The 15,495-nt window shown below is 37.5% G+C and overlaps 1 protein-coding gene across 2 annotated transcripts in view; it reads right to left on the reverse strand.

Moving 5' to 3' along the window:
* fras1 (Fraser extracellular matrix complex subunit 1) overlaps positions 1 to 15,495 on the reverse strand; it is a 137,144-nt gene that overhangs the window by 10,927 nt on the left and 110,722 nt on the right. For both annotated transcript variants that reach the window (XM_058374626.1, XM_058374625.1), the window contains 14 exons: positions 13,684 to 13,872; positions 12,494 to 12,613; positions 12,212 to 12,391; positions 10,466 to 10,590; positions 6,665 to 6,805; positions 6,192 to 6,419; positions 5,617 to 5,730; positions 4,280 to 4,430; positions 3,953 to 4,112; positions 2,994 to 3,162; positions 2,543 to 2,789; positions 1,038 to 1,382; positions 616 to 776; positions 392 to 539 (listed from right to left, as the gene is read on the reverse strand). In XM_058374626.1, coding sequence (XP_058230609.1) covers positions 392 to 539; positions 616 to 776; positions 1,038 to 1,382; positions 2,543 to 2,789; positions 2,994 to 3,162; positions 3,953 to 4,112; positions 4,280 to 4,430; positions 5,617 to 5,730; positions 6,192 to 6,419; positions 6,665 to 6,805; positions 10,466 to 10,590; positions 12,212 to 12,391; positions 12,494 to 12,613; positions 13,684 to 13,872 — 2,478 coding nt within the window. The remainder of the gene's footprint in view (positions 1 to 391; positions 540 to 615; positions 777 to 1,037; positions 1,383 to 2,542; positions 2,790 to 2,993; positions 3,163 to 3,952; positions 4,113 to 4,279; positions 4,431 to 5,616; positions 5,731 to 6,191; positions 6,420 to 6,664; positions 6,806 to 10,465; positions 10,591 to 12,211; positions 12,392 to 12,493; positions 12,614 to 13,683; positions 13,873 to 15,495) is intronic.

Here is a 15,495-nt window from a genome sequence, read left to right on the forward strand (position 1 = left end):
AGTATTTCTGTTTTTTCCTAGCCTACTAGGGGCAATGTTTTCATAGAAAAGTTCCTAAAAAAGAAAAATGGTTTGTATTTTTCACACAAATGTTTCAAATTAAATGATGATATCAAGCCCATTTCTGCTCTCCGAGATGCCCCAAGTGCTAAAATTTTAAGGTTTTATCTTCAACCACTGACGATCTGTGTAAGGTTATCCCAGCAGAGTTAGAAATATCCCACACTAAAAGCCAACAGTGTCCTGACTCATTTTCTAACAGTCTTGAGGCGATAAAATAATTCACTTTTTTATACTGATTGAAAATGTCTGATAAGTCCACCGAAGTGTACTGGCAAACAAGTGATAAAGACAATACCATGGAACGTGCATGATTAATAATTCTACATACGATCTTGCGTGCTGTCGACAATATAAACCGAAGCCTCGTGAGGTTCTGTGAGAACAGCGCCATGAGGAGAGCTGAGGAAGACGATGAAAGACTCCTTTCCTTCGATGGTGGGGTTCTGGATGTCATCCATGATGGTCAAACTACAAGTCTGGGGGAAATAAATACATGATTTAAGTGTTCCATCAGTGCATACATTAGCAGCGTAAAAATTCTTTGCAGAATACCTCTTCAGTCTTGCCAGGCTTGAAGTCGACTTTTTTCGAGCTGGGGATGTAGTCCACTCCGGGAGTGGCAGAGTCCTGGTCAGCTGGACGGGTAGCGCACCACACTGACGCCACAGAGGAAAGATCACTGCCCTGACGCAACACCGGGATCTCGATCGTGCCTACAAGAAGTACAGCAATTTGTAAAATTATCCGCTATGTCTACTGGATATGAGGATATAAAGTGTATCGTTGAGAGAAATAAACAAGAAATGGATAGAAACTAAGGCTAAAACTACCAATTAGCAACAACTAATCTGCTAATTGGAAAAATAAATATTTCAGCCATGAATTTTTTAATTTAATTTCACTACAAAATCAAGCAAGTCAAAGCACCGTGATTAGGAGTTTTAGATGGTCAAAACCTAAAAAAAACTACAGACCTGCGTCCTCACTGAAGCTGAAAGATGCGTTGCCCAGGAACACGGTTGAGGCGTCGTTGGGGCCGTCGATGATTACTTTTGCCACCGTGATGTCCCCCATTCGGGCGTTATCAGAGGCATCCGACAACACCAGCTCAAACTCCTCAGACAGCTCGTACTCACTGTCGTCGATCAGCGTGACATCACAGGTAGACATGCTGACCCCAGGGCCCAGCACCACACGGTTCTCTGAGCTCATGCTGCGACTCTTATAGTCAGATCCTGACTCCAGAGCGTGGAGGCTGCTGCCTCGTGCTGACCTGGGAATGGTGTAGCAAAGAGCCGACACGGTGCTGCTGGTGTCACCTGACGAAAAGTGGAGGAAGGTACATGATTCAGATTATGACATGTAGAGTAATATAGTGAGAGCATATGTGTTTAAATTGATTAGCACTGTGACATAAGCGGCATATTGAAATGAGCTAAAAATCAAGCTGCTGAACATATTCACAGAACATATAGCAGATCTCATGAAACAGACATGAAAAATTTTTATTTTCCTACACTTACTATTTAATATTCTATCAATAAACCTAATAAACTAATAAACTATTTTATAAACAGACTAATAAAATATTTTAGTACAGGTCTAGCTGTCTTATCTCTGAAATACTTAAATTAGTAAAATAAAACTACTAATAAAACTAATGAAATATAGCTGTTGAATTTATTTTTAAAAAATGTGTGATGCATATTAATAATTTAAAATAAAAATGAATGAATCAACTCTTAAATAAAAAGTTACATCAAATATTCGTGTAACTGAACCTTTATGGTCCCTCTTAATTTTTAATTTTAATTAAATTTTAATTTTAATAATAAGAGCATAAACTGTTTGTCTACTAGATGCAACAACAAATCCACACACCAGTGTTCTGTAGTGTGTTCATAGATACTAATATACACAGATCAGCCATAACATTATAACCACCGGCCTAATATTGTGTTGGTCCCCCTTTGGCTGCCAAAACAGCCCTGACCCGTCGAGGCATGGACTCCACTAAATCCCTGATGGTGTACTGTGGTATCTGGCACCAAGCAGCAGATCCTTTAAATCCTCAAAGTTGCAACTTACAGGACTCAAAGGATACTTACAGGATACTTTTGATAGATACTGACCACTGCAGACCAGGAACACCCCACAAGAGCTGCAGTTTTGGAGATGCCCTGATCCAGTCGTCTAGCCATCACAATTTGGAACTCGCTCAAATCCTTACTCTTGCCCATTTTTCCTGCTTCTAACACATCAACGTTGAGGACAAAATGTTCACTTGCTGCCTAATATATCCCACCTACTAACAGGTGCCATGATGAGGAGATCATCAGTGTTATTCACTTCACCTCTCAGTGGTCATAATGTTATGGCTGATAAACTATATACTCACATCAGACCCTTGTTTGTCTGTTTTGGCATTTTAGATATTATGAGCAAAATCAAATCATAGAGTATAAGTATAATTATGCACCTTTTCTCTCAATGGGAACGAAGATGAAGCCGTTGCTCTCGTTGATGTGGTAAGATTTTTTGTCAAACTGCAGGGTGGGCTCATCCTCGGTGTCATTAATGTTCACTTTGGCCCGGGTCACCTGACCCAGCAGAGCGTACACGGGCATGCTCAGCTCCACTGTGAAGCTCTCGATGTTTTCAAACACCTCGTCATTGTTGATCACGATGGTACACACTTTGGTGTCCTCGCGCTCGTCGAACTGAACCTGAAGAATCGGGGTGAATAAAATATCTTTCCTTAGAGAGAATGTATTTCTATCTCAAAAAACAAATCTGATGCTTTACTGAGGCAAGAATCATCATCAATTAGATGATGTTATCAACTGGGGAATAAAAATGGATCATTTTTGGGTCACATCTGGGTCATTAAATGAGAATCAGATTGTCTGTGCATGAGGTTAAGGTTGTACCTGTCCTGCATGCTCCACGTAGTCATGTTTGCCAGGCTGAGAGCCAGCGGTGGACGTGGAAGTGGCGGTTCCCTGCTCGGTGCGGCACAGCACAATGGCATACTGGTTGAGATTTCCTGTCCTCTTTACCGTCACTGCCACAGTGCCGGCCTTCTCACTCACGTTATAGCTGCACATATTATTCATTGTTGATAATTATTACATAATCCCTAATAATGCCTCATTCAGCTCTAATAAGTAATTCCTTCATACTTACTTACTTGTAATGCATGTGACACTATTTTCATAATCCCATGTGGTCTATTGCACAACTTTATAACTAATAAAGACCAATTATCAATTACACAGCATTATATAAGTACACAAATTACAGTCAATTAAATAGTTTGAGAATTCTTCCTTGTTATAAGTAAGTTCCATGGCACTTTTTATTTAGAAAAATGCATTTTTGGAATGAGATATGCAAATAAAAATCAACTATTTAGTTACGGAAATGACAAAGACACGCATATCTTAGCAAAATACAAATTCCAAGTGAAATATGTGTGTCCTTGTGCTTTTTATTGGGGATGTTTTGAAGCAATTAGCGATGTTCTGTGTCTGTGTGAGTGTCTATAATTAATCTGAACGTTTGTAACATTAAGGTTTTATATTGTTCATAAGCAGTTGCTTTATAATTATTCACAGATCATTATTAACTCTAAAGTTTATCCAGGACAGCAAACGGCATTATAATGAATATGAAACATGATTATAGTTATGGAGGAATTATTTATCGCCCAAAATTTAGTGCCTATAAAACTTACAGAGTTTTATAAGGCATAATTAGAGTTTATAATAATGGAAAGTAACCATTTTAATCAGACTTATAGTTATTTATAAATATAGGCTTCACAGAAAGCAATAATAGTTTCAGATTACAGAAGAATCCATGTTTTGAGGTCTGGATTAATGTCCACCTGCTATGCTCGAAGCTGATGAGGGACCACTGAATGTGGAACACGTTGTCACTGACGATGTTGGGCTTGCTGTCTTTCACCAGGAACTTGAAGTTGTCCATGGTCTCCTGGACGCCATCATCGTTTAGAACATAGCGGATGAGTCCGAGGTTGACATCAGCTATAGGGACAAAACCCAAAACATTATATCGACTCCAGAGATATAAATTAAATTTGTTAAGCTGATAATCAGTAAAAAAAAAACCCAACAGAAATCATTTCATACGGAATAAAAAAAAAACATATTCATGGAGTCTGATACAATGGTATTGTAAGTGTGAGTGTTACCTTGTGTAAAAGAGGTAATGGGGACTCCGGGTTTCAGCTTGCTCTCCACATAACCATGTTTGGGTCCGGCTGTGATCTCATAAGTCAGCTGACCATCGTCTGTGTCTGGATCGATGGTGAGGAGCTCCTTCTTTGAGATCAGGTTTGTTGCCTAGAACCCATTTAGAACCATGTCAAAATATATAACTGATCACAGAGATCGGTATCAAAGAGCAGAACCAGAAACCGTTTGAAAGTAATGGTTATGTTCCATACAGCCAACTGGGGGCAGCAGAGTGCCATTATTTACCAAGTCTAATTATCTACAATATATCACTGAGTGCAAAAGTTTGCACCCCCATAGCTTTTGGGTGCTAATTTATGGTCAGAAACATGATTCCAAGAATTTAAAATGCAACGTGGTTGCATAATACAGTAGTATAAAATATTATTTAAAAGAATAATAGTTTAAAGAGAATAACTAACACATTTGTCAGCAAGAATGGGGGCGAATATTGAAAGTGAGAGGCTGCAAAGAGGATATGAAATAGATTCATGGCAGTTATAAAGGCAAAGAGTCGGGAAACAAGTTAGAGAATATTTAAATCACATTCAGGAGGGAAAATGTGTTGAAGGGAAAATCTTACCATACACATTTCTTTTTTCACTCGTGTTCATCTGTGATGACTAACACACCAACACTAATTTATTAAAGGGTTAGGGTCTTAAAATCTTGATATCACCCCCAAAAAATGCGCAAAATCATAGAGCTATGGAGGATTATAGCAGGACTTGTCAATTCTGCACAACTGCCTCAGTAAATCTGCAGTCTGGGGCAGCCAGACCTTAAGGTAGATTACTGCGAGGTGTCAGTGAGAGTGGCTTTAATTGTGATTTACTACAGCCCGAAAGCCATTTCAAGACCGGCGATTGTGTTCATAAAATAATATCACTAAAGGTCAGGAATGACATTTGCAGGGGCTTGCCATTTTCGAGAAAAATCCTATAATTTAGTAAGATTTTATAATGGAAAAGTCTATTGAATTTGTGTTTTAGTATTGAAAAATAATTTAGATACTAGCTCACTCAGTTCTCATTATCAGAAATCTTAAATCATCAGAAAGCATAAATTACTTTATAATATAAAATTATATTTATTGCCATAAGTTTACTGCCATAATTTACTAAAGGAAATAAATTAATCTTTTCCGTGTTAACAGAATCTAAACTTTTCATTTGACAGCAAGTCAAAGCGTGGTCAAGTGGTTTGTTCAAGTGGTCAAGAAATATTATGTTTTTTATTTTTATTTTTTATGGATTGCCTGTCTTTAGTTTCTTGAAGTTTCTTCATATCTTACCCTATTGTCCATGTACTCCAGCCACTGCAGGCCCAGGTTAGTGACGATGCGAGGCGTTCCATCATCAACAGGTAGGATGTCAATCTTAAACTTCTGAGGTGCAGCAGTAACAACCTAAAAGAGCAAAACCTCAAATTATAATTCTTAACTATTTACCCTAATTATTATCCACAATATTATTTGCATTGTTACTCTTGCTGTAAACACTGACAGTGCTAATGAGAACCTAAATACATGTTATATACTAGTGTCCTTCACATCATGAAACACACAGCCTTATTCTGAGATTAAATGCAGGGCTGCGATTTTGTCAGTCTATGAAAAAAAGGTGTTTTTATTTCACCATCAGCTTTAGTGACAACATTTCAACATGGGCCACAGCGAGAAAAGTTACTGCTGAGAGGTAGACGTGAAGCAATTATGAGAGCGTGTGAGAACAAAAGTAGAAAGCAGCATCCAGCCAATTATAAAATAACGTTCTAAATATAGAAGCATAGTTTTTCATCAAACTCATGCAGACTCAAACAAGAAAAAGCCATTCAAGGAAATATACTGAGCTTTAAAAAAGGACTCACCTCTTTTCCACCTTCTTCTATGATGAAGAACATGTTAGTGCCGTCACCGACAGTAAAAGTAAAGCGGTCTTTCAGAGAGTTGCTGCCGTCGTGATGGTAGCTGATGCGGTTCTGATAAACGTCGTCCATGGTGAAGGTGTTGGTTTGCCGGTAGTGCTGACCGTTGCTGGTGCGCTCGATGGTGCCGTGACGAGGAGCCTGAACGATGGTAAACGTGATCAGGTCCTCCTACGAGTAAAAGTAAGACAGGAGACGAAGAAGGTACAATTAGTATAATATGTTTTCTTTTTTGGCACCTTTATTAAAACATTTTAGATTTCAAGAGATTAGATAACCTAGATCATTTTGACCAGTTTGAAGAAATTGTCCCTTAAATTTGTTGGCTGAAAAAAGTAGAAGTGATTTAAAGTAGAATACAGAATGTGAAAAGACTGTGTACATTGCTGGATTTTGTCTCTTTTTGTCTGCTTTACCTCTGTGTCTGCATCAGTGGCCTTGAGCTCAAACTCAGTGATGGTTTTCCTCACTCCCTCCTGCACCCTCATCCCTGACATGGCCAACACAGGCAGTGAGTCGTCCACTGGCCGGATGGTGATGTAGAACGTCTGTGAGATCTGTAGCACACACATGAGACACATCAACACCATCTTATGTATTGATGGTTCTAATTATTTACCCATATATATTTAAAATACGTGTATAAAAATATTTTATATATAAGTCTGTATAAAGTTGCTGAACAGGAGAGACATCAAACGATCTGAAATTCAAACACAGAAACATTTTACGGCATTTGGCAGACATCCTTAACCTTTACATTTCGCTTTTTACGATTGAGCATTTGAGGGTTAAGGACCTTGCTCAAGGGCACAGGAGTAACTTGGCACTGATGGGATTTGAATTTGTGACCTTACAAGCAGTAGCCTAACATTTTAAACACTGAGCCACCACTTTCCTGAAGTGCATATGGATAATAATAGTTTCCATGCATCCAGTGTTTCCGCTAACGAGGAGGAGCTTCTTCCAGCAGTCCATTGAGACCTTCAACCAGGACAATACATTTATACAACTGAGGGTTAAGGGCCGTGCTCAGGGGCCCAGGAGCGGTGCCTTGGTGGTCCTGGGATTCAAAGTCACAGCCTTCCAATCAGTAGTCCACCACTGAGCTCCCACATCCCTAATACTTAGAACTTGAACATTCCTTCTCAGCATACACTATTTCTACTGGCCTTTTTTGCACAGTATATATTGCACTACATATACAGTGGAACCTGGGAATATGAATGCCGTCCCTTACGAAATTTTGCAAGAAATTTGCATCGGCATACAAAGCATTATCGGCATACGAACAAACTGAACTGAACTGGATGCTAAGTTGCGCATACAAAACTGTTTGCATCATTGAAAAAAGCCAAGCCAAGCGAGTTTACGAGTTCTACAGATTTTCTTTCAGTCAGAGAAAGCTGTTTTGAAAGAGTCAACCCACAACACCAACGTTACCTCCGGCATGGGTTCAAAAGTTACGTGACCTTTTGGCCGTTTTTTTGCTGACAGATTGGTGACGTGGGTGATCTGTTCTATTTTTAGCCCATGCTTGGTGGCACGACTTCCTGTGAGGACCCTTGACATGGAATGCTTGGCTTGGGTCAGTTCTATGTAAGCAGCCATACAGTTTACATACGCTTCGTATTGGTCATATTTTTGGGTGGCTGGAACGGATTATCTGCATTTACATTATTCCTTACAGAAAAATTAGTTTCACAATACAGATTTTCAACTTAAGAACTCGCCTCCAGAACGAATTAAATTCGTATGCTGAGATTCCGTTGTAATTGCACTCATCATCACATCATGTCACATCTGCACTACTCACAACTCACAGTGGCCATACTGTTCTATCACCAATCAGCATTAATATATACAGTTTCATATTTTTTCATATACTCTCTTCCCATTCCTAGCTGTATCCTGTATAGTAAATTCTATTTTTACTGTAATTTTACTTAAATTTACATTGACAGCAAAATCTCTATCAATGAATACCTCAACACTGGTTCACTAGGTCACACATTTAGGATACCATCAGCCTGAAAATTGTGTTGGGAGGAATTATGGCACATTCAAATAAATTAAAATAAACAAGGAAAAATAAGCTCTAGTGTTTCAGGAAGAGGTAGGTACTATTTCTACTCTTAATTTAATTAATTTATTTTTATTGATTATACTTTCTGACACTTCATAGTTGTGACAAATAAAATTTGAATCTTTTTCTTCGTCGTAAATTTTTTGGTGGTATAACAACTGCTTTAAAAATAGACTGATGTCTCTTTCAGCTGAAGGCACAACACAACTAAAAATACCACCAACGTCTCTTCAAAACTTTGCTTATGCTCCTAGTAAACAGTGAGACATCATGTAAGTGCTTTCATCTCAAGAGTTTCCCAGCTCCCACTAGACTTCCGATCCACCTCCTAAGGGAGAGAGTTTTATGCCTTAAATCATTCTGTGTGATAATTTCCAAATGTACACTGATATCTTTTCCAAATCAAAGGTTCATTTAAGCACTGTTGCTCAAATATGTACCGCTGTACAATCCTCATTAACAACCCCAAATGAATACTTAATCAGCAAGAAGCTCTCAGAGAGGTCATTACAGGTTTGTCATGCTTTGCTAAGCTCTCTCTGGATACATTTTGAGTCACCCTGTAATAAGTCCAGTTGGTCACATAAAGTGTGGTGATTTTATATAATGCATTTACTAAGCCTTAAAACCATCCATCCATCATCTATACCCGCTTATTCCTAATTAGGGGCCACATATAGACAGACAACCACACACTCACTCCTAGAGGCAATTTAGAATTACCAATCGACTTGATGTACATGTCTTTAGACTGTGGGAGGAAACTGGAGTACCCAGAGTAAACCCACGCAGACACAGGGAGAACATGCAAAATCTACACAGAAAGGCCCCTGCCTGTTCGAACCCAGGATCTTCTTGCTGTGAAGCAACAGCACTAACCACTAAGCCACCGTGCTGCCCAGCCTTAAAACCATGTTTCTTAAACATAGTAAAGTGTTAAATAATGAATAAGACAGTGCATAAAAACATGCTTTATATTTTAGTCCTGTCTTTTAATTTCGGAGAGAGGTTCATCATTTTAAAAACACTGGGCTTTAAATGAAATGTATGTTTTCTGATCTATAATTGGACTAAAAGTGATGCCTATGTTTTGTTGCCTGCATGCAAAAAAAAGATGTTCCATATTATTGACCACAGATCTACAAGAAATTGATTTTATTGGCTTGATTGAAGAAAATCATAAGGATAATAAATGTACTTATTATACTTACCAACTTTAAACCCTGCAGTGATAAAGGTTTATACTGAGGATTTTTATACTGTATACAAAACTAACACATGCACATAAAAGACAAAAATCGGCTGCAAATTTCCACGGCTCGGATCGGAGAAGCTGTTTACAAGACAATCCTAGCTATAGCTTGGGTTTATGGAAGGCTTATGGAGGGAAAATAACCTTTATTGAAAAGGCTATATGCACATCCTGTTTAAGAGTTTCGAAATTTTCTGTGCAAAAGCAGAAACTCAACATGACTCCTGGACTGATACCATCCTTATAGTGAAGTATGGTGGTGGTAGCATCATGTTTTGGATGTATTGTTATGCATTTCATCAGCAGGGACAGGAAATAAAATAGAAAAATAAATTGTGTGTTTTTTGCAAAAAAGGTAAATATTATAATGAATGTTTAAGTCCATAAAAATGGGAAGATTCTTACACTTTAGCACTTCTTTAGGCACGAATGCAAACTAACAGAGAGAAAACAAGCACCTGTACAAATGAACTGTGGCAGTGATGACAGAAATGGGGGGGGGGATTAGATCCTAATTGAACCCATTTCTAACTCATTGAGATTCGGCTCATTTGCGATCAAAAGCTCTAATAGGGTGTGCCGATCCTGTACTTCTGTACTACAGACAGCTCCATGCTTGAATGTGCTCTCTTTCTCTCTCTCTCTTTCTCCCCCTCTCTCTCTGTCTTTTTCTCTCTCTCTCCCCCTCTCTCTGAAGTGGCACTTCCTTTTGCAGAGGAGAGCTTTCCACTTGAGCAGTCTCAGCTGATTGCTTCTCTGGCTTTGTGTTAATCTCTTTCAGTAGTTTGTGTGTGTTTGAGCATGTCGGCCGCTCATTAGCATGTGTGTTTGTGTGTTTATGTTTGTGCCGTGTGTATGTGTGTGTGTGTGTGTGTGTACCTCATTAGCCCCATCCGATACGGTGAATGTTAAGTCGTCTGAGTGTTTCTCTTCTTCACTGGTGTGGACATACTGCACGTTGCGTGAGGCCAGGTCGGCCTGAGTGAACGTGCTGATGCGCTTGCCTGAAACATCAGAGTCAATGTTCATCTCATAATGAAGAACTACAGAACTTTAGGGAGGTTCATCTGTCATCTTACCTCAGCAAAAAAATCCGACCGGAAATTATTCGATTATCTAGCTTAGAAGTTTTGTAGAAGCATTGAATATCATGAATTCTTTCATTCAGTTATTGACATGAGATGTAAAATAACTACATTTGACTACTTAGACATCAAATGTTTTGTGTTTTACCTCAATTAACGATATATATTGCCATGAAAAATAGACTATAGAAATATTCATTGTGAATTAAAGATCTTGACTGAAATACTACCTCACATGCTTCATTCAAAGCTCAAGATTTTTTAAAATATGTAATCAAATCCAAACTATTTGTACAAATACGACAACCAGATATCTTTTTTCAAGGATAGCCTCACTGGCTCTTCATGCATTAAAGTCACCTTAATGAAGCTTAATATCATGAAAAATGAATAAATGCCATTCCATGCAAAAATGAATGACGGTCTTATGTTTGGAGGTCTTTTGATTGTGTGCAAATAAATTCTGAATGCTAACTCAACCCTAAACTGTAACACTCAGAATTGAAATAATAATCTGACACCATGTTGGTGGGAAAAAAAAATACTAACTTGTAATTTCTGTTTAAAAATTGTGTTAGATATGTTTAACTCTGGACAATCTGAATTAAGCCAAGCACCCAACTTTACACAATAACTAAACTTTTACTGAAGTTTAAAATTCTACCCTTTTTCACCTTTGGGTGAAGTGAGAGAGGAGACAGATGTACTTTTATGCAAACAAGGTTTTTTTTCCTCCCATATGATAATCTTAGTAAGACCGGGAACTCATTACCAAGCCAAGAGATTTCTAAAAGAATTTATCAAAACACTTTACATCTTTAAAACATTTTTTCCAGCTGCTAAGATAAGTTTTCACACTGGCTCACTGTGTGGGCATAAAATAATGAGTATATATTTATTATTTATATATATAAAAAAAATAAAATATATAACAGAAAGAACCAATGTTTTTGTATACTACATATATATATATATATATATATATATATATATACATAGCTCCAAGCATCAGATATATTTGAAATATTATACAGTATATGTATTTATAGTTTTTCACACTGTCTCACTGTGTGGGCATAAAATAATGAGTATATATTTATTATTTATATATATATATAAAATATAACAGAAAGAACCAATGTTTTGTATACTAGATATATATATATATATATATATATATATATCTCCAAGCATCAGATATATTTGAAATATTATACAGTATATGTATCTCACATCTCAGAAAACGCAACTATTTGAAAATGCTTGCATATTTTGAGGTTTACAGATCTCTTCAAGTATCATTTAGGAATAAGAGGATGTAATATTCCATAGTGCTTAAAGTCTGAATGCCTCATAATAAAAGCAGGCCTTCTAATTTATGGCATATCAAAACCAGCTAATAAGTATTTCTCTCAATCAAACAATCAATCAATCAATCAATCAGTAAAGACAAATACTTATTGGGTTAAAATGTAAACAATTGCAGTGACTACTGCATGGCCACCTACTGTACAATTGATGCATGTGATGGTGTGTATACCTGGGTTGGTGGAAAGTTCCAGATGGCCCAGTAGAGTCTGTTTAGTGATACGATAAACAAGTTCTCCAGGCTCACTGTCCTGGTCTGTGGAGGACAGCTGCAGAGTCGTGATCTTCTTCACAGAGTTTTCATCCAGCACCAAACCCTTATTCACAACTACAGCCGGAGGAAGTCTGTCCTCTAAGTGAAATAAAAGAATGTCAAGATTTTTATATTTTTCATTATAAAATCTAATGTTTCAGTCATCTAAAAAAAACAAAACAACTTAAAATGACTACCTACCGAGAACAGTGATGAAGAAAGACTCATCTATCACTTTGTTGCCCTCTGGATCTTCAAGGTTAAATTTAAAAGAAAAGCTGCCTCCACTCTCTCCTTTTTCATGGATATACTCCACAAAGCCTGACGTAAGAAAGACAAAATACAGTCATATGGCCTTGGAGGACTTGGTTTCCAGATGATTGTTTTGAAGTTATAATTTAGAATACGTTTCTAATAAAACATTTTCCAGCTTATAGTTTTTTTCGATAATTAGAACAATTGTAATATTTATACAAGGCTCTCCAACTCTTGGTTTCTACCATTGGTGACATTTTAGCCTTTTATATTTAAACCTCAACTATAAGAACTATATAATAATTCTGATAATATCCTATAGGTTCAAGTAGCCCATAAATAATGTTCACAAGTCCATGTAAGTGGAAATTTCAGACATAAGACATTATATGGCTTAAGTTATTAGAAGAGTTTATATAATAAATACATCCAAATTAAATGTATTTGTTCTGATGGGTTTGAACTGACCAGTCAATTTCAGCTCACAGGACATATTCCAATACTTCTGACTCTGAGGTGTTTTCTTTTGTGTGATTATCTGTTCACTAACTCAAAGCTGAGTCACTGATACACAGGTACTTATATGCAAACTTTAATATTATGAAAACCACCACTGCATTATAATATATAACCAACTTTATACGTTTTGGTTTTTAAATAAAATGATTAGAAATGAACTAAAAAACGACAACAGTACCCAGTTTTATCATTTTTAATTTAGCCTGTTCACTGCTGCCTTTCAATAAATATTAAATATTATAAGCCACTTGTTTCAGGTTTTAACCCCTCAGCAAATCCCAAGATTCATCATTGGCTTAGATTCCTGACTCTTTTTCTAGTAGATTCAATATTATTTAATATTGTCATAGTCAATAATAATAAGCCACAGTGCACTTTAGAAAAAATGGTTGGATTTCCAGCAGTGGGTTTTCCATTCGAAGACCAGTTTAGGAAACTAACGACCCTTAACTATCCACCTTTTGTAAGTGTAGCCACTAAATACTATAATACGCTTAGAGATGATTAAGTGAATATCAATTCAGTTGAAAAATTTTCATTAACTGTGGTCGGATGCTACATTTATGACATGTTCCTGTGGTTCTGACTCATATTCTGCTTGAAGAAAAGGGAGAAACCTTTGTTGATGTCGTCCTGTGTGAAGCTCCTGACCGGTCCTTTGGCAGAGATCTGGACTTTGTTTCTGCCTTTGTGAAGCTGCAGTGTGCCCACACTCAGATCTTTAGTCAGAGTGAACTTAAGCTTCAGGTTGTCTGAATCGATATCTGTGCCTTTCAGGTGCTGCTCTGTGATCTTCGATGAATAACCTGGCGGAAAAGCAATACAGACAGATTTACAAAATCGTACCATAATTCAGAAATGACCATTTTAGTCATACAGGATTTCATCAAACACAAGCTGTAGTTTGAGGAAACAATAATATCAGAATCATATTGGTTCTGGGAGGTAACTGTTGAAGAAAATGATTGGCATCCGACGAATGCAGAGAGTTGACTGATAATACAAACTGATAGGTCATGATGCATTTACTGTATTTAGGAGAATTGTAATAATTTAGGAGAAGAAGAACTGAGGGCCTTTATTATCGCCAAGCATACATTACAGCACAGTGGAATTCTTTCCTTTTAGGAGGTTAGGGTTAGAGTGGAGGGGCAGAGGCTGGAGCAGGGAGGGTTAAAGGCCTCAGTGGTAGCTTGTTGGTGCTGGGGCTTGAACCCCAAACCTCCGATCGACAATCCTGAAACTTGAACCACTATAATGTTTTGTATGATAATGTATTGTAACAGAATACTGTAGTACTGTAATTTGATTTTCAACTGTTATTGTATGTTATTTTACAGAAGAAAAGCTCTTATTACTCTCCGCACTGCTCCCTCCGATCTACAAGCACACCCACCATCTATCAGGGTAAGAGGTAGGTATACGCCAAGACTCTTTTATTTTCTGACACCAGAGGCAGAATGAACTTCTCCTTGATGTCCGTACAGCTGAGTCGCTGGCCGTCTTCAAACGATGAATGACGAGCTAACTCTTTCTGAAATTCTTATACAAGCTCTTAAACTAGTTCTAATTCTTAAACTAGCTCTCTGTTTTCCCTATTTGTTTGTTTAAAAAACCTCCCATCACAGTTTTTAGGCTGATGGTATCCTAAGTCTGTGACTTATTGAGCCTTTGATAGAGACTTCAAAACACTTTTGTACATTGCTCTGGATAATTGCGTCTATTATTTGAGTTTGAACGGCTGAATAGCAAAAAAAATACAGAAAATGATCTAAATTTTATTTTAAATAGATGTATTTTATTTGCATGTGTATTAACAAGCTGCAAATATTTATAGGACAGAATACTGGCTACTGACAATGGTCCAGATTTCCCACATCAGTGCATTCCCATTCTGTAATCAACTGAATTAATGTTGGGGGAAATTATTGAAAATGTTGATTCTCATTACAAATAATATACAGATTGCAAAGAAAAGTATAATGATCTTCTTCACATCCTAAAAAATGTGACTCCAATGGCCATCCACTCTACACTGATCAGGCGTAACATCATGACCACTGAGAGGTGCCGTGAATAACACTGATGATCTCCTCATCATGGCACCTGTTAGTGGGTGGGATATATTAGGCAGCAGGTGAACATTTTGTCCTCAAAGTTGATGTTAGAAGCAGGAAAAATGGGCAAGCGTAAGGATTTGAGCGAGTTTGATGAAGGGCCAAATTGTGATGGCTAGACGACTGGATCAGAGCATCTCCAAAACTGCAGCTCTTGTGGGGTGTTCCCGGTCTGCAGTGGTCAGTATCTATCAAAAGTATCCTTTAGGTCTTGAGAGGCTTTTAGACCTGTAAGTGCCATTTAAGTCATGTAAGTTACAGGACTTACAGGGCAAAGTATCTGCTGCTAACATCTTGGTGCCAGATACCACA

This window comes from Hemibagrus wyckioides, linkage group LG22 (genome assembly GCF_019097595.1).
Source record: "Hemibagrus wyckioides isolate EC202008001 linkage group LG22, SWU_Hwy_1.0, whole genome shotgun sequence".
Taxonomy (NCBI): Eukaryota; Metazoa; Chordata; class Actinopteri; order Siluriformes; family Bagridae; genus Hemibagrus; species Hemibagrus wyckioides.